General features: G+C 43.3%; 1 protein-coding gene across 1 annotated transcript in view; it reads right to left on the bottom strand.

Annotated features, from left to right (window-relative positions):
* Positions 1–8879: 8879 nt before the first annotated feature.
* The window catches only part of Vstm2b (V-set and transmembrane domain containing 2B), a 29842-nt gene continuing 15650 nt past the window's right edge, over positions 8880–23071 (bottom strand). The window contains exon 6 of the mRNA XM_028785700.1: positions 8880–9548. Within this exon, the coding sequence (XP_028641533.1) occupies positions 9460–9548 (89 nt within the window). The 3' untranslated portion in view covers positions 8880–9459. The remainder of the gene's footprint in view (positions 9549–23071) is intronic.

Raw genomic sequence — 23071 nt, 5'->3', positions numbered from 1 at the left:
GAAATATAGATTTTCAAATCTTTGTGTGTGTGTGTCTGTGTGTGTGTGTCTGTGTGTGTCTATGTGTCTGTGTACATGGTTCTCTTTTGGAATTCAGGTCTTATTTAAAACCTGTGTAGAAGATTACTATTAAGAGGAACTGTGAAGTGAAGCCTTTGACAGGAGAATCAACCATTCCATAGATTTATTTGTGCTATTGGTTCAAGTAAGACCTAGAGATCATTAACTATTTGCAAGGCGTGGGGAATATTGAGGTTATCTCACAATCTGAAATTTTCTGTCTCTATCTCTGCCTTGTAGCTTTAATTTTTTTAATGGCTACCTTAAATGATGACTCTTAAATGCTTTAACCTCCCCTCTAGCCCACCACCTACCAGAGGTAATGAGAAAGAAAGGATAATGGGGAAGTGATCCTGTTTAGAAAGGTTCTTTGGAGCAACTCCTATCTGTGTTATCTGGAAATCAGGAGTTCAATTCAGAGATTAGCAGCAGAAGCTTGATCCACTCACAAACACTTCATGGACACACCCACAGTCTAGTTCAGTAGTGTCAGGATAGCACAGGTGGTAAGGTCTAGCAGGAACAGACAGGAAGGAGGGATTCAGAACAGCAGGGATATCAGGAGTTCTCAGCTCTGTGTCTTTCTAGACAACGTGAAGATCAGCAAAGACCTGAGACCAAGAACCATTTAGCTATATAAGCAAGTCAAGCTCAGCCTCCAACACTGTCCCTCAAGATGTTTTTATACTCCCTCTAAATATCTCATGCTCTCCACAGGTCTTATGTCACCATGTGTCTGTCCTATCTCAGCACTTGAGCTTGTCTCAGCTGACGTCACTCTGCCAATTAGCCCTAGTCTGAAGAAGCAGCAAGAAACTGTAGCACACCACCAAAGGATTATTGGTATGTTTCTCTCTATGGAGTCCTGACAAATAGAGCTCAACTATGCAATATAAGGTAGACCAATACATGTGGTCATTAAGTGAAGAATCCTTTATCACCTGTCCTTTTACGTGCTTGCTTTAGCAGAACATCCTTTTTCCTGTGTCTACTTCAGCCAAACATTCCTTCACGAGTCTGTCTTACCCTTTCACCTGTGTCTGCTTCAGAAAAACACTCCTTCATATATTTGCCCCAGCTAAACACCATCCAACACAACTGACTTTCCAAAGAACCCTTCAGTTTCCCATCCATCCCTTCTCACCAACCTCCAAACACTAATTGAACTACACAACCCACTTAGCCATCCTTCTATCCCTCTACTCACCATCCATTGATGCATGTGTGCATCCAACCAGCTATGCTCTCCAGCCATCAATTCATTGATCTACCCAAACACTCATCAATCCATGCATTCATCCATCTGCTATCTTTTATTAGCCAATTATGTGTTTCCTAATTGTGTATTGAGAGACTGACATGAAAAGCCCATGGGAAAAAGCAGGCTGGTTGATTGAGAGTCTCCTCAGGGAGTTTCATGCACATAGTGTTACATATTTATGACATTCCCCAAGGACTGGATTACATGGTGAAAGATTAACATGCACAAATTAAAAGTGCTCTATTATTTGCAGCATGGAATAGACTAGTTGAAGATCAAGCATCTTTTTGAACAGCATAATTGAATACCTCTCAGCCTGAAACTTTTGCTATATTGATTTGAATTAATTATTTGTGCATTTGTACTCTCCTGACTTCCGCAGCCCAGGAGTGCCCCACCATGCAACACTGCCCAGCCACCAACTCTCCATCCGAACTCCCTCGTTGGAAAGTGTTGACAGTTCTAAGCACAATCAATCAGTCCAATGGAATCAGATTTTGCTGATAAAGGAGAGACTTGCTTGGAAAATTGGCATCCTATTTAATGGGAATTAGCATTCTGAAACATGAGTGTGGACATTTATGGCTAAAAGCAACAATTCATTAGTATGGGGTTTGGAGAAGCTGCAGGAGGTGGCAGTGGGAGAAGCTGAGGGCTGAGGCAGCCACGGCTGCTTGGATAGTCACTGCATAGTCTTTTGGAATTTAGAGAACAGGAGTCTGTTGGACTGCTCATGGGAAGTCCACCTGCTTGGTACATCAGCAGATTCCATAGTAAACATCCTCACTGAAGACTTCTTTTCCGAAGCAAAGCAGGCAAAATTGTATACTGTAATTTACTGAAATAATTATGCAGGGAAAAAATTAAGTCAACAGTTTCAATGAAAATGGAAACCTAGGTCATCTGTCATCCAGATTAACCTTGTTGATGTCATCTTAAAAGGTAAACAGGATATACATTTTGATTGATAATGTGGTTCAGATTAGGAGTTAATGTAAATCTTTAGCTCCCCCCTAGAAGGAGCACTCTGATAGGCTGCCCCGTCTCTTGCCCTGGAAAGCTACCAGAGGCCACAGGCAGCAGGAACTGTGCAGATGAAAGATGGAATGGAAATTGTCAAAGTGCAAGCTCTCATTTCCACAGGTGCTGAGGCCATGTGTCTTTGTGAGCAACCTGGTTGGCAGGTTTTAAGGGAAACAGAGAGACAGTTTCTGTCACCAAGTAGGAATATATATTTTATGTCCTTGTTAATTATGAGCCAGAAAGGTGGGTTTTTATGTGAGAGTGCATGATATGGTTAAGACAGTTACAAAACTCCCTGTTGCAGGCCAAACAAATTGTTCTGTGAGTCAGATGCGGAGTGAGAATGTCCAGTTTACAGGTAGAAGTAGGAGATGGAATTGGAGGTGAATTTGTCTTGGGCATACAGACATCTTACTGTGTATGACACACACAGGGAAATATAGAAGATGTTTTCTTCTTTGTTTGTTTTAGGTTCATCTGTAGAGACAATATCCATCCTGCCTGTTGTGTTTATGACCTGCTGCTGTTGTTTTTGTTCTGCCTATGATTCTATTCATTTACTTGGTGGTTTTTGATAACTCAGCAAGTACCAACCTATCAGCCTAAAAACTGAGATCTTCATTCTCACCTCTCTCCACCCCTGGGCTCATCATCACTCTGAGTCCCTCAAGCTCAGGTAGCTGTCACCACCACTTGCTTATTGAGACAGTCTTATCTTAGTCACATGTTTTCTTGAGAAATATATTTATTATGTTTCATTTTTATTTTTTTATTTGTGTGTTTATGTGTGCTTATTTATGGCACACATTTGGAGATCAAAGGCCAACTTTTGGGAGTTGTTTTTTTTTTCCTTCTACCATGGAACTCTGGTCATCTGGCATGTTAACAAGTACCTTTAGCCACTGAACCATACAGCCAGCCTATCAACCCCCCTCTTTATCTGTATCTTTCTCTATCATCCATCATTTCTCTCTCACACACATCTATCAATCATAGACCTAGCCACTCATCCTAAGTGCCTATTTTTCTATCCTTTATATATCTATCTTCTCTATATCTGGCTTATTGATCAGTTATCTATCTACTATCTGTTACATATCTAGCATTATTTAACATGTATATATATATATGCATATATGTGTGTATGTGTGTGAATATATGTATATATGTATCATCTGTATCCAGAAATCTTCCTTATCCTTTCTTCCATCCATCACATGTCAGGTGACTATTGGCTTTGACTCAGTTTTGACTTTTTCTCTAAAGGTATTGCACTGTATGCAATGTTTGAGACTTTCCTTTTTTCATGTTAACAGATGCTTAGGCTTACTGTTTGTTTTTTGTGGCTCATTCACTCTGGCCCATGTGATATTCCATCATGAGTATAGCCTATATATGTCCACTGTCCTGCTTTCAGGAACTTTTTTCCAGGATATATGAAGAAAGCACTACAACATTCTGGTATACATATACAAGATTTGACACTCAGATATGGAATCTTTGGGTTAGAGTGTATCTGAATATTCAATTGTAACAGTCTGCATAAAAGTTCTCTCTGTTATGATTTTACCAAGTCATGCCACAGTTGATCTTTGAGTGATCTTGTGGATCCATGTGCAGTCTAATAATTGGTGCTATCGCAATTTTAAAGTTTAGGTAAATAAATGAATATAGACATTGTGGTTTTGGCTTTTTAAAAATCACTATTCAGACTGAGTACCTTTATCTATTTACTGGTGATGGTTTCCATGACATGGTTCTTGGTATGTTTTTTCTACTGTACTATTGTTTTTTTTTTTTATTTCTGAGAGAGAGAGAGAGAGAGAGAGGGAGAGGGAGAGAGAGAGAGAGATATTGATTGTGTTAACACAGTAGATGAGGACAACTTGCAGGAGTGTGTTTTCACCTTTTACCATGTCATTCTTTTTTTTTTTTAATTTTTATTGGATGTTTTATTTACATTTCCTATGTTGTCCCCTTACCCCATCCCCCACCCACCCAGGAACCCCCAATCCCCTCACCCCTCCTCCTTCTTCTCTGTGGATGTAACTTCTATCTACCCCCCCCCACCTCCCCACCCTCAAAATTCCCACCCCCTGGGGCATCCAGCCTTCATGCGGTCAAGGTTCTCTTCTTCCACATATGCCCAGCAGGGCCCTCCACTCTTACATATTCAACTGAAGCCCTGGATCCCTCCCTAAGTGCTCCCAGGCTGGTGGTTTAGACCCTGGGAGCTGTGGTTGGTTGGTATTGTTGCTCTCCTCATTTACCATGTCATTCTTGAGGACTGAACTTTGAGTGTTTAGTTTGATGGCAAATACAGATACTTACTGGGCCACCTCAATGTCCTGCTCTACTGTTTGTTTGTTTGTTTGTTTGTTTGTTTGTTTGTTTTTTTCTTACTAATTTCTAGGAATTCTTTATACCTCCTTAATCCCAGTTTTTGATGGAGATACTTACAAATCTCTTCTGAGTTTAAAAAAAAAAAAATAGGTATTTTGAGACAGTATATCACAGTATGGCCCCAGCTAGCAAGGTAGACCAGATTGGTCAGGAATTGATATTGATCATCTTGTCTTTGCCTCTGAAGTGATTAGATTACAAGCATGTTCCACAGTTCCCAGCTACTCTTAACTTTCTTTGTAGTGGCTTTGGATAAACGCTCTTAGATCTCGTATAGTCAAAACTCCCCTCTAACTGGACATGTTGACTCATACATATAATCCCAGTACTTAGAAAGCTGAGGTAGAAGGATCATTTCAAGTTTGAAGCCAGCCTAGATTTTTCCCAAGAACAACAACAACAACAATAACAATAACAACAATAGCAACAACAACAAAAAAACTATTAACTTACAAGCAATCCTTCCTAACTCCAAAATTCTTTTCTTTTTTTATATTTCTCATACAGGTGGGGCCTTACTATGTAACTTAGGCTGACCTCAAAATTTAGATCCTCTGCCTCAGTTTCCTTAATGTCATGTGTGTTTTCTGGTAAGAGATTTTCTTTAAAATCCAATCCTTTGAAAATATTGAGCACAGGCAGCATTGAATCTTTTGCATTTTATTGGTTTGTTTATTTGTTTTTCAATAGTTGCTGGTAGATTAGACTATGTGCAAAGTCATGTTTTCTTTTACCTGAAGTATGGTATTGGTGCCAATGGGACTCTGTCATTTAAAAGAGCTCACTACTACCAGTGTTTCAATACTTTGTCTCATGTTGTTTTTTGCAGGAGCAAAATGGGGCAGGTCTTTCATAAAGGTCTTAATGACAGGGAAAGGGCATTCATTCTCTTATGCTTGGTGGATTGTCCTGGTTCTTGGCTGACGTCAGCAGGTACTCCTGAGGGACATCAGAGTTACTGTGTAAAGTCTGAATGAACATCCAGACTATCTGGAGTTTCTCTGTGCAGATATGTATATGAACACAATGCAGATACTTGCATAAGCTATGTTAATGTGCTGAACCTTTTGCCATGTCTTATCCAGAAAAAGCAGAGTTTGTAACCTCAAAAATGCTGATGGAACAGAAGCTCTCATTGTTAATAAATGTGATGTTGAGAGGGTTCTTAGCAAAACCATAGGGGCTGGGCCACATCCAGAAGCATCAGAAGCCCCTTAGCTCTGAGAACAGCAGCCACAGGTGGCCCTTCTCATTGTACTCAAACCAAGGTCCACCTTGGATGGATAAGGCAGACACTGTATCCTCTGGGTCAGAGCTGCCACAGGGAGCATGGACTTAGGGGTGAGATTAGAATTCAGAGTGTTAGTGCATTTGATCACATCACACCTTGCAGAACACCAAGAATTTCTGTCTGTCCCTTCAAGGATATGCTGTTAAAAACTGATTAATGCCTAGGAATATGAGGAAGTTGCCCTTGGAAGATAACAGCATGCCGTCTTTATCAGGACAGCAGAATTCAGGGTTTCCCCTAGGTCTCAGGCATGGAGGCCTCACCATCCTTCTCCTGCTTTCTTTCACTAGATGAGTTATCCTGTGACTCTCTTTTTTCCTCCAGCTCTTATTGTAAAGTATTTGCCACACTGACCTACAGAGTACCAGTCTCATAAGCAAACTAGGTGCTGCTTACAGACTGGAATCACAGCACCCCACAACCCAATGTGTGGTTGTTGCATAGAAATAAGTCATCTTTTTCTTGAATCCTACTCATGCCTCTCTTTGTCAAAAACCAAATATGGAAAGGAAAGGGAGTTTGAGCAGTGAGTGTTATGGTTTTCCAGTTTGGGTAGATGCTCCCTTTTCCAGGTTTGTATCCAGAATGTCCATTTCAGTACAGGCTGTGCTTCTGTCCTCTAGGGAGCTGCAAGAATGACACAGCCCACAGTCTGCATTGTGAATCTGCAGGTGCACAGTTCTTCCTTTGTGCTCATAGTGATCCAGCAGGGATATTAGTAACCAATGCACAGGGCCCTGGGCCAGCAGCTATACTCTTGCTTCCTGTTTGGTTCAGAGCTTCTTTGTGAACTCCATTTGTCCTGTTGTTGGAATAGAATACATGTCAAGGGGTCAAACATTCATATTCTTGCAATTTAGTTCTTGGAGCATCCAACAATTGCTCCTGTTTGCTCACTATAGCCTTGGACAGGAGTCCAGTCTATCCTCTATGCAAGGAGATAAAGTATTTATCCCTCTGTGCTTCTGTGCTCCAGGTGCCTACTTTGGATTTTTGGGTTTGTTTTGGGAGTTTGTTTGTTGGGTGGTTGGCTGGTTGGTTGATTGGTTGGTTTGGTTTTTGTTTTGTTTGAAACAGGGTCTCACCATGTGATTTTGGCTGGCCTGATACTCCCTATGCAGACAAACTAAGCTGGTCCTGAGCTCACAGAGATTCTCCTTCCTCTGCCTCTTGAGTAGTGGGATTAAAAAATGTGCACCATCATATCAACCTCAGAGATACAGTAGAGTCTCTAGAGGTCACCTACCTTTCTTTCTCATTCCCATTACACAAGAGTGGGGACCTCAACAGGCCCCTGGCCTATTTCACCTGTTCAGCAGGATCTGGCTTTGTTGATGGGGGCAGATGTGTCACCTGCACTGGTCACCTGGCATATCAGCCTCTCTCTAAGAAATGTCTCCATTCAACCTGACATCTGGGAAGTGCCTTTTGCATTGAGTATTGTACAGTGATATTAGCACAGTGCAATATTTTGATCACTATAAAAATAAATGTCCTTTCTGTACAGAATCACTATCCATGAGGCAAAATGATTAAATTTACAGCTTAATTGGTACTGATCAATAGAAATGAAACATGGAACAGCCTTATGCACCCAACAGAAACAATGGTCCTAAGAATTTTTTTTTTCACATAGCACCAAGGCTTCCAGACATGTGGGATTTTCCAAACATAAGATTTGCCTTTCCTTCTTAGCTAAGCAATTGATCATCTAAATACTGAACTAGTCAGGATAGGCAGGTTTGTGCTTTAGTAACAAGCAGTCCCCCCAAAAATCACTGGATTGAAGTAACTAAGATTCATTTCCCTTCAAGGATTGTGTCAATCATTCCTTCTTGTCAGTCATTAGTATCCTGTAGGTGTGGGTACAAAGGCTCTTGCTATTATAAATATCCCTGTTGTCATACTGGAGGAGAGTGCTTCACCGAGCCTTGCATCAGCAACCAAGTGTCTTTAATTAACCTGATCTTCTAGTGGCTGCTGTGGGCCCACCTGCCATTAGATGATAGAAAGTGTAGTCACAACACAAGTTTAGTCAGAGGAGAAAAGAAGCATTTTGTGAGCAATGCTGACAATCATACATATTTGAAACATAGGTTAAGCCAGACAAAGTGCCTTACACCTATACTCCCAGAATTTAGGAGACTGAGGAGGCAGAGGAGGCTTATAAATTCAGGAATGCCATGTGCTATGTAGGAATTTCCGGTATGCCTAGGTTATTGCATGCAATCTCATTAAAGGAAAACATGGCATTCAAATAAACCAATCCAAAACTAAAACAAATCCCGAAAAATAAATAGTTATAAAAGTCTGACTATATTTTAAACAAACCATAAATCTGGGTATTTAATGGAGTTGTCATGAAATGAAGAATAGCTAGCTACCAGGGCCTATTAGTAGCTCTCAGACATGAGCCTATCCCCAACTCATATTTCAGAGGCTAGAATCCATCTGTAGGTACAAAGTGAGAGCGTACAGGAGACTAGGCATCTTTCCAAACTCCCTTTTTGAGGATCAGTAAAGCTAGGAGCAGTACAGTGTGGTCTATAAGCTCACAGCAGATAGCTGCACGGCAGATCTACTGAAGCCAGAGAGCAAGGCTGGTTCTTGACTTATACAGTAACTCTGTTCTCTCACAGTATTCATTCTTGCCTCTAAGAAACCCACTGTCCCTTGACAGGCTTGGCAGGTACTCTCATCTGCGCTCCAGGGCCCAGACAGGTGTTCTGAGCTGCCTTCCATGCCTGGGGCCAATCAGATGCTGTCTGAGAAGAGGTCACAGTGTCTGGATACAGCAGGCACTGAAGCTTGACAGTCAGTCATACATGGCTGTACAAAGTTTATTTAAAAGGTTTTCTTTTTAATTCAGCTATTATTCAGCAATATACAATACAGTTTATAAACAACTGTATATCCTTGTTTCCAATTTTTATTTAAAAATAAATATTATTGACAGTGAATTTTAATTATGATGTTTCTTTTTAATCAAAATGTCTCCAAAGAAATAATTTAATAAAAAACGAAAATCCCCCAAAGAAAATGTAAATTCAAAAAAAAATGTTCTAAACACAATAATCTCCTAAAAATATTTTACTTTGTCAGAAAGGCTTTGACCCAACATTTTTTACATACTATCCTTAAGGTTCCTGCTCAACAGTTCGTGCAAAATGAAGATTCAGAGGGAATGTGGAGGAAAGAAAAATACATTGCCGTGAAGAACTTGGCGCCCCATGCACACCGCACGGCCTGCACCCCATCCTATTTGAAAACTTGATGCATTATTTTAAGTCTTCTAGATCTGTGTTATTTCCCCAAAAATATGATTTATTTATTTTTGCATGGACTTCTTCATGCTTCCCTCAGTCCTTGTGTCCATGTGGCAAGGTGTCCTCCCAGGGTGCCTGCTGAGGTTTTACGGCTGTCAGTGGCCCAGAAGTGGGTGCAGGAACTTATGTAGTGCTAACAAGAGCAGAGACAGCAGAGGGTCTGCACTGTAGCCTGGGCCGGTACCTGCAAGTGAAGAAAAAAAAATAAGCAAAAACGAAAAACAGACAGTCAACTTGAATCTGAATCCTGAGAACCTGGAGCCCTGAAGCAGGCCAGAACTGAAAGAGGCTTTCCTGGGCTTCTGAAAACACAGTAAGCAGCTAGAGGCTGCCAAGGCTGTTTCAGTCTAGAAGATAGAACCGATCATTGTCAGACAGAAATGTCTTTGCCCTGAGGCAGATGTGCTAAACTGTAGTTCAAAAGTCCAAGTCACTGCCTTATTTTACTAAAGAAAACCTGCTTCTTTTATCCCCAGCACAATTCTTCAAGGTTTCCTTGACAAAAGGTTCACTTCCTCTACTTCCTCCATGAAGACATCACATCTATACACAGTTCCAGCCTCCATGTCTGCTCTCCAACCTCCTCGCCTAAATAGCCCAGCTCGGCATCTACACAAGTCTCATCTTGAATGGTTTGCTGTTTCTTTATGTGAGCCTTCCTTCCATAACCATGCTGGCAAGCCACTCCTTGAGGTATGGAGCTCAGGAATCATAGCCTGGAATGGGTTAATACTCAAGATCCTACAAATATGGTCCCATGTCCACCTCTTTCTTCAATACCCAGGTCTTCCTCTGTGCAATAACTCCATGCATATCTTCATCATTTCTTCTCTGGGCCACTGCTCAGCTCCTCATCTAATCTTGAAGAATCCAGCTGTTGCAAAGCTCCCCCTCTGTAGCCAGGGAAAGCCCACCCAAGAGCCCCTGGCTCCCGAGCTACATAATGCACTGCTTCTCCTCAGATTCTCTACTCTTCTGCTTTGGTTCTGGGACACTACTGATGACTGCTATCCTATAATTTTCTCCTGGACTTCCAGCAATCTGGCTACAACCCTGACCCTAGGACGGTTGTGGGAGGCTCTTCCACTGGACAACACCAGATATACAGATGGTATAGAGACTTTGCAAAGCTGTCTGCCATAGCTGCTGCCTTGGCAGCTGGGCCCGCTTGTCTTCATGAGGTTGGAGGAGGGCCTTCCTCAACAAGGCTGGGTCTGTATGTGTAGTAGTACTGTCAATCTTAATATGTAAAAGTACTATCAATCTTTCCCTTTTTTTAGTTCCTGATATTAGTCTTTTTGAGAAATTAATATATGAGAATTACATTTATAGCATTTCCACCCTTCCCTTCTCCCCCTCCAATTCCTCCAGGGTAGCCCAACCAGGTACCTCAAATTCATGCCTTCCTTAACTATTACTACCCATTTCTGCATGAGGTGTGTGTGTTTGTGTGTGTGTGTGTTGTGTGTGTATGCATGTGTGTGTCCTGCTGATTTTGTGTTGTTCATATGTGTATGTGTTTAAGGTTGAACACATGGGATTGGATAGCTATTAAAGAGCTCATCCTTGGAGAGGAGTTCTTTCTCTTCGTAAATTAACTGTAGCTCTTCATTTAAGGGTGAGATGTTATGAGTTTTCCACCATCTCTGTTAGTATGTCAACTGGTGTTGCCACTGTACAGGTCACGTTTAGGCAGCCATATAGTTGAGATTTCATAGGTACAATTCTTTATTATATAGAAAAAACACAATCTCACTGCAGGCATCCTGGTCCTCTGGTCTTTTCTGAGATGTTCCCTGAGCCTTGGATCATAGTTAGGAGAAGGAAGAGGAAGAGGAAGAGGAGGAGGAGGAAGAGGAGAAGGAAGAGGAGGAGGAAGAGGAGGAGGAGGAAGAGCAGGAGGAGCAGGAGGAGCAGGAGGAGCAGGAGGAAGAGGAGGAGATGACATTCATTCATTTAATTACCATCCCAAATCATAGTTTTCATCTTAACTTCATCCATACATGTTTTTTCATCAGATTTTGCTTCAATATAGCTCCATTATCCCATCCCACCCTAGTCTCCAGTATTGCTGGTCTCCTTTCTAAGCAGTGTTCCTTCTATATTCATAACAAATGGATACAGAGAGAAAAAGAGAAATGGGGGAAGAAAAAGAGTGAGGAAATTAAAATCTAGAAATACATAATACTTGTTTTTCTGAGTCCAGCTTATTTTGCTTAACACAAGAGTTGCCACTTCCATCTACTTTCCTGAAAATATAATTCCATCTTAATAAAATTCTAATCTGTAAATATAATATGCCATTGTTTTCTTTCTCAGTCATCGTTGGAGCACTTAGGCTGATTCTGTATCTTGGTAGTTGTGGCTAGTGCAGTAGTGAACATGGATATGTGGGGGGAGCAAGCTGGCCACCAGGTGCGTACCTCAGCATGATATAATTGTATCCTGAAGTTACTCTTTTGTTCAAAGCATTTCCCCTACTCACTAATCCATCTTCCTCTGCCTGCAACTGTGTGTGTCATAGAACTCATCCCTGTGTGAGGAGCTGAACAGATTCCAGTCAGAAGCTCCATGACTCCAGCTGCCCATATACAAACTAGTACTGGCCCATACTATGGAGTGAGGAGAAAGCAAGCTCTTTCTTGTCCAGTCTCTCAAGAGCTTCTATTCCTGTACACAGCCCTGACCCCAGTTGAAAAGTTCAAGGAAAGGTCCCATCCAGACACACTGGCCTTCAGATCTTAGTTTCCCCAGATAGGTTCCATCCTGGCTTCCCACGGTGTGTTCTGTCTGCCTCTGGCCATCACCAACAGAGAAAATCACAGTGCATTGATTGCTCCAAAGACTGCAGTCTTCCTTTGTACCTCATCATTGTCATACACTACTAGGAAGACAGATTCGGTGATGGGGAGTTGATAGATTGCTAGGGGTCTGAATGGAATTCAGAGGCTCTCTGGCACATGGATAACAATGGTCTGAATAGAACTACAGGGGATAGTGGAGCTTCCTGGGCATATAGAGCTTGGGAGGCCAGATATCCTGTGAGCCTTCCAATACCTAGGTATTGGTATTTACATTCTTGCAAATCCTAGAGGTGATAGAAATAAACATGAGAGACATGTCTAAAATCTGGTGCAATTGTATACAGAATGTCAAACCAATGTATGCAGCAGCCAGTGAAGTAGCCAATGGGCATATGAGCCAGACAGGGGATGGCTGGCTGGGTGGAACTGTGAGCACAGAAGAGGAAAAGAGATTTAAACTTTCCTCCAAGTACCCCCTTAACTGTTACTGTCACTATTACAGTCTCACTTGCTCAAGATTAAAAGTTTGCAGACTAAAAACATAGCTCAGTGGTCCATAGTATTCACAGAGGTCTGAGTTCAATCCCCATTATGCAAAAAGTAGCTTTCTACTCTGTGCTGAGCCAGAAGTGGAAGCACCAGGGACAGAAGGATTTCGTGGTAGCTGTCTAAGGTATAGCCTATGGAAAGTAGAAATCAAGGTCTATCAAGTCTCCAGTTTGGATATCTGCTTGGTGGATGCAATTGGGTTCCTAAGTCTATCCCTGTTGCTAACTGCCTGTGTGACCCTAGACAGCCCCCTTCACCTCTCTGGGTCTTGTAGCATATGCCAGAAAATAAGTATGTGTGTGGTTGGTGTCACTAAACTTGGATCTAGATTAAGCAATATCATAGAGATAGGGTACAAAAATGGCCACAAAAAGCCTTCCCAGTCCCCAGCATGCACACCCTATGATAATGTCCCCCCACCCTCAACATGTCCTGTTGTAAACAGTGGAGTATTATGGGGTAAGATAAACAAAAGTTTGCAGAGGACTGTGAACTTTTAGAATAAACTGTCTAAGCCTGAGTCACCCTGCTGAAGGATGAGGGTCATAGGATGTTCTAGATGAGGCTCCTCTAGACCAGTCAACACCCAAGTGAATTGGTACCAACTGCCTAGATGAGTCCAGCTCAAGTAAGAAAATGCCCTGATGGGCCCAGGCAAATCACATAGCTGTGTAAATTCCTATGTTGTCACACCAAAGTCACTGAGTTTTTAAGGTCCTCTATCACACAGAAAAAAAAATCCCATACAACACATAAACAAAAGAGGCCCAAATAGTCACTGCCATGCATGCAAAAGTTTCAGAAAAGGCCAGTGTGAGGCAGGAGTGTTGGACACACGTACACTCCTAATACTCAGGAGGTTGAGACAGGAGGATCCACCTGGACTACAACATGAGGTCTTGTTTCCAAACAAACAAACAAACAAACAAACAAAAAACAAGATCTAGGACTATATTTCAGAGGGACAGCACTTATCCAAATGTACAGGACCCTGGATTTGATCCCCAGTACCACATAGATAAATATATGTAACATTTTAAGGCTGGCAAGATGGCTAAACATACTTGAAAGCCTGGAAGCCTGAGTTCAATTCCCAGAACCATATAAAGGTGGAAGGAGAGAACCAACTCCAAGAACAAACTTACGAGCACAATCTTATCTGAACAGAATTGAAGAACTAATCTTGTGAATGTCCTCCCAAGAGGAAACTTTTCCAAAATGGGCAAACTGTCTCCTTGTCTACTTATTTTTAAAACACCCCTGGATCTTAATGAGCAAGAGGTCATGTTCTTCAATGGATACCTCCTGTTGTGATGGACTGGGCTACAGGTCTACTTTGCATCTGAGGCCGGAGTCTCTACCTCCCAGACTTCCAGATGCAGACAAGACTGTTCACTGCTATCTGAAATGACAAGTGCAACATCTCTGCTTGACCTTGTCGGGCACAGGTACATGGTGCTGGATAGGTGTGTTTGGCTCAGCTAGGGTGGACTCACTAGTCTCTTCTTACACTCCTAGGGCATAAGGCTGAACAGATAGGCTGAAATGCTGAACTGATCGGATGCTAGCAGCCTCTTTATCTATTTCCTCCCTTTCAGAGGAGACCCAGGAATAGTGCTGGAGTGCACACAAGTGTATTAGTCATGAGAAAGCTGGAGACTCGGGCAGCCTGGGAGGTCAGGAAAGCCCTGGGAAGTGGTCTGGCTGACTCATCTTCACCTCAAACCAGCCCTGCTGCCTGTTCTTAATGAAGCTGAAGTGTCTTTGGCTCAAGATGAAGGTATCAGCTGAGAAATTAATTTTTTTTATCATTTAGGTAGTGAGAAGGGCAAGAGATACTCTGAAACCATTTAAAAGAGTCTCTGAATCAGGTGTGGTGGCACATTATCTCAGCACTTAGGCAGAAGGATGGAAAGTTCCAGGTCAGCCTGGGCTACATACTGAGACCTGACACCACATTTGTGGAAGGGGAGGAGAATGAAGGAAAAAGGAGGAGGAAGATGAAGAGGAAAAGAAAGTAGGGAACAGGATGATTGGGAGCTGCAGGTAATAAATAAATGTAATAATGAGAAAAACCAGTTAGAATACAATACAGTGAACCTGAGTGGGTGTACACACACACACACACACACACACACACACACACACACACACACACACATCTCAGTCAAAGCTTGCCTGGAAAATTCCTCATTTCTATATATCCAGCAACAAAAGATTTCTAAAGCCCTGTCAGAAAGATGCATGGAATTGTTGAAGCCATTTAATATCTTAATAAAGAAAAGGAGGAGGGAGGAGGCTGTGTTGGAGCTTCCACTTGATCCATGCTCTGTTCTCTGTGTAGAATCCAGTCCTGTGAACAAAGCTCCCATGGTGGTCTACAGTTGTGATTAGAGGTCTCCCCATCATGGACTGAAAGCTTTGTTCCCAGGTAGCAGTGTCATTCCAGGAGGTCTTGGAAGCTTTTTAGGGAGGACCTAGTTTTGGACAGGGTCAGGTCACTTGTAGTGTGTCTTGTGCTCTCCCCTTCCTGCCAACCACGAGTTGAAGAGTCTCACACTACCATATGCTCCACCATGATGCTGTGTCTCATTGTAGGCCTCAAGCAACAGAGCCATGGACAGAAGCCTTGAAAATGAAGCAAATAAAAATTCCTTTTAAATTGTTTGCATTGGCTATTTTGTCACAGTGACACAAGTCTGACTAACAAGGAACCTTGTGGGAGTGTCACCGGTACCCACATGTGAGCCTGGGGCATCCGGTCTGTATGGAGGGCTGAGGAACCTCTTGGCCCCACCACCTATCTCGTGATTCTGGGCTAGGGAAGGCTGATCTGCTCAGCAGCTCGAACACATACAGCACACAGCTAGGGGCTTTTCAGAGTTGCTTGAAAACTGCACTTTTTCTTTCTTTTTTTTCCCCCCAGGCCTGAGAAGTATAAGTAGAGTTATGATATTTTTAGGTCAGCAAGCTGATTCTGGCTCGGATGGCCTGAGTGGGCTGAAGCTCACTTTGCAGGCTGGAACTGCAGGCTTTGACTATTTGTGCCTCCCACTGAAGAGCTCTGCAGAATGTGCACACATACAGGGAGCCAGAGAGCTGGTCCAAAGGTTGGTACTGCCCCATCTCTAATAGGCAAAGTCATTCTAGCCATGAACCTGGCTGTGATTTCAGGAAGACCTCTGGAGGGTATATTTGCAGCTGCTCCCTGTCCCTTTCTATTGAGTATACTGTGACCACTAAAAGCAGCTATGCACTTTGTGAGGTTCTAACCTGTCTTCTGAACAAAGATTTCTTGGCTAGAAAAGTTAGGGACACAAGCCAGGTATGCTAGATAAGGATCCTTAAGCACTGGCATTAGCTTGTATTGCTTTCTTCTTTTGTAGCCCCTGTGGTTGAAACAAAAGCCTAGCCCTTGAACTTGAACCTTCATTCAAGGCTAGAGAAAGCCCTCCTTTTCTAAGACCTGCTCTGAAGACCCTGCTGTTCCAGCTGCACCTGAGCTCTCTCTGAGAGCAGCAGACCAACCCCTCCACCTCCAAAGGAGAACCCAAAAGACATGGCAGCATCCTGGCCAAGGTCAATGTCATGCTTCACCACCTCTCTAAATATCCAGAGGCCTTTGCCGCTGCTAAGGCAACCTGTCACATGAGGGGACTGGCCTTCATTCTTTATCACAATCTCTTACTCCCCCACTTACTGCCTCTCTGGTCATAAACCCTATTTTCTGCAGAACCTATTGACCAAGTGAGGCACATGGCTTCATGAGGGTGGAGCCTGGGTTATAAAGGGGTGGAAATCAGTGTGCTTAGTCTTCAACAGAAAGTGAATTCTATTCTGACATGAAAATCAGGAGACTACTATTATAAGCATACGAATTTTGGAAATGCCTAGGCACCAGCACCCCACTCCCACTTTTCCATTGAGGCTATCTGCCTTCTCAGCAGGAATCTCCAAGTCTTTGACCTCATGACCACCAACCTGGGCCCAGGTGAGCTGCAAGCCACCACCCTTGCCTCTGTGCATGGGTTCCTGTATACCCTTTCTCAGTCACACACGTTTTCACATCCTGCCATTTGTTAATGTCCAAGTTCACAGAGTCTGAGCCAGCTCTGGCTCAGAACCCAAAAGGAGTCTGGCTTGGATCCTACTAGGTCTCTGCTCAGCTGTGCAATGGGCAGGTGCAGGCCCCTTCCCTGACATGGGGCTGACCCTCCTGGCAAGCCCAGTTCTCAGTTCCCCTGATGGACTCTGCATGAGTCCAGCTTGCTGCTGAGTGGGAAGACGGCACCATCAAAGCTGTCTCCCCTTTTGACATTTTAATTAAAGCCTCTTCATGGATATTTATCCAAAGGGAGGCAGTGAGGAATAACTGAGCACTAAGGGAGTTTGTTAGGGTGGAATTCATTTCTGATATAAAATTAATATGTGCTGGTAAATGGGGCAAAAACTAGAAGCAACTAACTAATGCTGTTGTGTTTTAAAGGAAGTACATGTCTCTTAGAAAAAAACTACCGTGGGACCTGGAGACACAGACTGTAGTTGAGATGGGGCCTGTGCCCTTTTTGGTGGCTTCCTGCTAACTCATCCTACCCAGGCCCATGAGGCTTCCTGCTTCAGTCAAGTCCCCCACTCTATTCAGTGGAAGGAGGCTAGCTGTTTCTAGAGTATTTGAGTCACTCTTTATTACTGTGACAAAAAACTTGAATAAATCAACTCACAGGAGAAAGGATTTCCTTGGCTCCTGTTTTCAAAGTTGTCAGCCTATGATCCACTGGCTCATTGCTTTGAGGCTGTGGGGAGGTAGAACATCATGGCAGAAGGGCACAATGGGGGAATGCCTCTCACCTCATGGCAGCCAGAAACAGAGCAAGGAAGAAGGATGCTGGGTGAAATATACGCTTCAATGCCACACCCTCAGTGGCTGACTCCCTCCTGGTGCCATGATTTTCCTAACTATGAATCCAGCAATGGGTGAATCCAGCAGTGGAGTTGGTGGTGGTGTGGTTGGACTGGTGGAGTTGGTATAGTTGGACTGTGGTGGAGTCACCTCTCTAACAATGCCACCATCTGTGGACTAAGCCTTCAACTCATGAACCTTTTTATATAGTATCCAAACTTATCATAGGTGAGTGAAACATACACAGTACAACCATGATGTTGAGTCATTTCTCTGACACAGTTTAATGGTGACCTTGGGTTTCTGAAATGTTTTCCTCACTTCATTGCCACCAATGCCTGAATTTTTTCATGCATATACTTGGAGAAGGCATTCTATGGTGCAGAGCCTTCATCAGATCCCCACTACAGAGGAAAGAACCACCACCTCAGTGCCACCATGAGAACCTGCCTTGATCATCCCAATCGTACTGTACTTCCAGCCATGTACACTGGTCCATTGTCTTTGCCAGCCCTCAAAATGAACCTGTAGAATTAGCCAATGCCTCTGCTTCTCTTGGACTGATCCATCCTTTTTGTCTTGACTTCATGTTGCCTCTGCCAGGGAGTCAGCCTCAATAACTAAGGCACAGAAAGCCAGGCACTAATATCTCTACCATCTATATGGCCTGGAGCTTGTTGCGTATCCCAGGTTAGTCTTCTACATCAGCCTTCTGAGCACTGGGATTATAGATGTGTGCAACACCCCATCCTGCTAAGTGTACTTAAAACACACACACACATACACATTAACTTTAGAATGGAGAAACTGAGATCCAGTGAGGAAAATTAACTTGCCTAAAGTCCAAGGTTTCCAGAAGAATTGTACATCACACAGTTAACTTTGAGTTTCAGATAAACAATGGGCAGTCTCTAGTGCCAGGCTACTCCAAATAGTTCACTGGCTATACTTATATCAAGGTACCACTGTCTGCTGGAGACCCAAGTTTAATGAAAAGTCTTCTGACTTTATCTGATACAGATCAAGATCACCCAGGCTGCATACCTTCTGTCTACACAGTGAACTACAGCCACCACCTATGTCTCTCCTAGGACCAAAGAACAGGAAGTCATTTTTCCCACTACTCACCATTGGAGCCTAGCCCAACTTCCAGGACAAGAGTTGGGAGGAGTGTCCTCCTGAATTCTAACATTCATAATAACTTATTTTCATTGTTTTCTTGTTGGTTCATGCTAATTTTACAGAATAATGGGTTTCATTTAACATTTTTTGCATTGCTGGGATTGGAACCTAGTGCTCTATCACTGAGCCACATCATAGCCCCTCGCTGGGGGATTCCAGGCAGGTGTTCCGCCATTGAACCATACCCCCAGCCCCTCTCTGATGCACTTCTAGGCAAGTGCTTCACCACTGAGCCACACCTTAGCCTCTCCCTGGGGATTTTAGGCAGCTGCTCTACTACTGAACCACATGTAGCCCCTAACTAGGACATTCTAGACAAGTGCTCTACCACTAAACCACACCTCCAGCCCCTGAAAAGGGATTCAAGGCAGGAGCACTGGCACTGAACCACACCCCCAGCCCCTCACTGGGGCTTCTAGGCAGGTACTCTACACATTAAACCACACTCTAGCTCTTGTCTTGTTGGTGTAGTCTATCACCAAGCCAAGATTTCTGGCTGTATTGTGGCATTTTCACGCATACATATAACACACTTTCTTGGATAGCCAACTCAGTTGATAGGTCTTTGCCAGCCTATTTATTTCAAAATAGTTACTTTCATCACAGCCAGGTGGCTATGGGCAGTGATCCACCAGCTCAACAGCAGAGCATGCTGGGGATGCCTTTCTGTGTAGAGGACAGTCCTCATCTGGGGAGATTCCATACCCAATCTGCTTGGTTTGATAATCTCTGGGGCCATACAGTGCTAACAGGAACCCAAAACATTCTTAGTGCTTAGAAATTTACTCTGACCTTTGTAAGAACTCTGTCCTTTGACCTGCTCACAGTGACCTTACTAAGTGGAACCCATTTTCTTTTTATGAGTAAGTGCTAGAGTTAGTGACTTATCTAACATTGGACAGCTGTAAGATATCAGTACAGGGTTATAGCCAGTGGCTTCCTGGTATCTGTGAATTCCAGTCTCTAGCTGGCTGGAACTTCTTCTGAACTCTCTCCAGGAGACAGATTTTCAATTGCCCCCTCCTTCCTTTGAGTAGATCAAAGCAGATTCCCATGAGGAGGCTAGGTGTGTGCACTCATTTCTCTTGGCCCCATTCATTCCTGCAGGAGTGACTTATTGTCAGATCACCCTTTATACTCCAGATCTCTGGAGTAAACCAGCCTTCCCCTGCTGAGCCCAGAGGTCCCACAAGAAGATGCCAAAATATCTCTGCCTTGGTTAGATATTATTGCTGTACTGCCTCTTGCACAGTTTCTCACCATATCAACTCTCATCTGGGCACAACCTCATTCTAGTTCCATTCTCTGTACCCCTCACTCACCTGTCTCACACCTCCCAAGAGTTCTCTTTGGATATCAGCTCAGAGACTTCCCTTGTCCCAGGGACTCTAGAACAGATTCAGTTTCCTCTAGGCCTCATGTGGGCAGCTGTGGGTGTGTTTACTTTCTGACACCTATGTCTTCTGCCAGAAGATGAGCCCGAGAGAGGGGAGACTATGACTCAGCTGTGTGTCTCCCTGTCTCTTTGCACACTGCCTGAAGTATGAGATGCAATGTTTGCAGGGCGAATGGTCAAACACTCCCATTCTCCCCAGATGCCCATTGTGCAGAGTGACTGGATGTTCCATACACAGCCTCCACCTGGGGCTTAGAGCCTGTCCTAGACCCTCAGGGAGCCAGGCTCAGTAACTAACCTGAACGTGGATCTGAATAGGACTCAGATCTCTCACACATACTTCCTCAGACTCATTTCAACCTCTTCTTCTACTCATTTCTTTCTTAACGTGTCCTATCATGCAACATGAATTTTTATAAGCTGTTCCCAGTCCCTTCAATAGAACTTAGTGCATTGATGTGTACAATATATTTGTAAGTTTTGTCTGTTTTGTAATATACATATATATGATTTGTGTACATGTTTTTAAATGTAACTTGGGCCATATCAGTTGTACTTAAGTATATTTAAATGGTAGAATTGTTTTTTCTCTCTCAAACTAATTACCGCATGAAACCAAACCACAACCACCAGAAGTTGGCAAGAGACTGATGCATCTCAATGATAGAACCCCCCAGTGCGAGGCTCGGGGTGTAGCTCACTGGTACAGTGCTTACCCAGAATGTATGCTCTTGAGCACTACAGTAAATAAACATGCAAACATAAATATAATTATTAAAAATGAAACTAACTAAATCTGGCAGTATATAGCGGTTTACAGGGTTTCAAGGAACACGATTTGTGAACACTTGGTTTAGGTGACCTGAATGTACTTCCCAATGTGAAATGTGCACTTATGGATTCTAGATTGCTATGTGCTCATTACACTGACTACAGAGTAGGGCTAGGATGATGGAGAAGAGTGTCTATCCCTCCCTGAAGTCTCTCACCCAGCCCATTTCCATTCAGGTTGTCTTGGTGTTCTTTTCTTCGGTTTCATGATTCTTTAGTCAGACTTTCCAAGGGTCAGGCACAAAATGAGTAGTCTGCCAATGCTTGCTCAGTTCAGGCTGCTAAGCAAATAGCAGAGTCCTTGCCCCGCCTCTCTACACTTCGCTTTAGAGCCAGGCCTGACAACCATCTATCATGCAGTATTGGTCCCAGGGCAGAGAAGAGCCCTGAGACCAGAACAATCAGCCTTACCAGGCCTATCTTCCTATTTACAACTTCCGTCTGTCTTCTGTTTCAGGGCTACCTGAATGCTGTTTCTCACTGAGGACTATACCTTTAGTAATATAATTTGGCCAAAATGGTTAATACATTTTAATTGCAGATGGATAGTCCTTGGAAAATTGTGTAACATGTATTCATTAAATAAAATCAGTGCCAAGGAACTGCCCAGAATATGTCATGCATTAAAATATGGCTCTAGAACAGAACACATCATGAAATATGGCCTGTGTATTTTCTTGTTACATGAATTTTTAAAGCAAATGCAGTTCATCCATTCACCTAGAGACTGGATATATGACCGAGGAGACAACCCTACAATATCATTTGACCATCAAGAAGTCTGGGGCCAGGCTTGGTTCCCCAGATAACTTAGTGTCCAGTCACTGAAGAGTACACCACACCTGTTCCAAAAAGCTGGCAGAGAACCGTGGACTGGCTGTACCTCAGCTCTACCTACTCCATCCAGAGTCTAGATGTGGACACAGAACATAGACTGGCATGGCATTCTGATCACACCACTGCCTGGGACCTTTCTTTCCATGGCATCTTTCCGGTATGTGTGCCAGAAATTCCATACCTAGGCATGTTGCCAGCCCCAACTCACCCATCCAGCAAGGTTCACCTGGCCCCCAAATTACCCATCGTCCCATCCACAGATCCACTTATCCTTTTGTCTAGCCCCTTTCAGCCAGCTACACACTCATTCCCACATCACTCTACCCCACATCACTCTACCCACCTATGCAGCAGCTACTTTTTCCATCCATCCTTGTGTAAACGTTAACAGTCCCTTTCTGGATTTGAAATGCTTCTGCCCTAAAGGGTCAGAACGCTTGGTCCTCAACTAGTGGATCTATTCATGGAGAGGTGACTGGATCATGAAGGCTCTGATCTAATCAGTGGGTGTGGGTTACTCCACTGATGAATTCCTAATTTGATGGCATTATTGGAAAGGTATTGACATCTTTGGAGGTGGGGCCTGGTTGGAGTTAAGGTGCTAGAGGGTTGTTTGGGGAACTATATATTATGCAGGCCTAGTTCTTTGTTTCCTCTTTGCTTCCTGGCTGACACAAGGAGAGCAGTTGTGCTCCAACACATGCTCCCACCACAGTGTTCTGTCTCACTTTGGACCCACAAGTAACTTTTGAAACTATGAGCCCAAAAGTGATGATTTCTTTATTTAAATTGCCTGTGTTCGGTATTTTGTTGAGGTGATGAAAAATATAAATCCTCCCTCTATTCATTTACAAATCTCTTCCATATTTTACTACCCACTAATTTTTATATCCAGTCCTGATACACTTTACCACTCATCAATTCATGTTTCCATCCATGTATCCGTCCATCCTCCTTCCCACTCACCCATCTGTCTACACACACACACAGTTACATGCACATAACTCATCATCCCTGCCCACCCACTGCATCCTCCTATCCATCATTCCATCCACTCACATGTCCTTGTGACCATATTATCTCATGCCCACCTATTCACCCTTCCCTCGGCTTACCTGCCATCTGTCTGCTTTTCTATCCACTCATTCCACCGCTCTGGCAGACATCTATCTACCTATTGCTTTAAGTAGCCCACACACTGTCTTCTC

This window comes from Grammomys surdaster, unplaced genomic scaffold (assembly GCF_004785775.1).
Source record: "Grammomys surdaster isolate TR1022 unplaced genomic scaffold, NIH_TR_1.0 125323, whole genome shotgun sequence".
Classification (NCBI taxonomy): domain Eukaryota; kingdom Metazoa; phylum Chordata; class Mammalia; order Rodentia; family Muridae; genus Grammomys; species Grammomys surdaster.
Note: the sequence above shows the minus strand (reverse complement) of the source record. Positions and strands in the feature narration are given on the sequence as shown.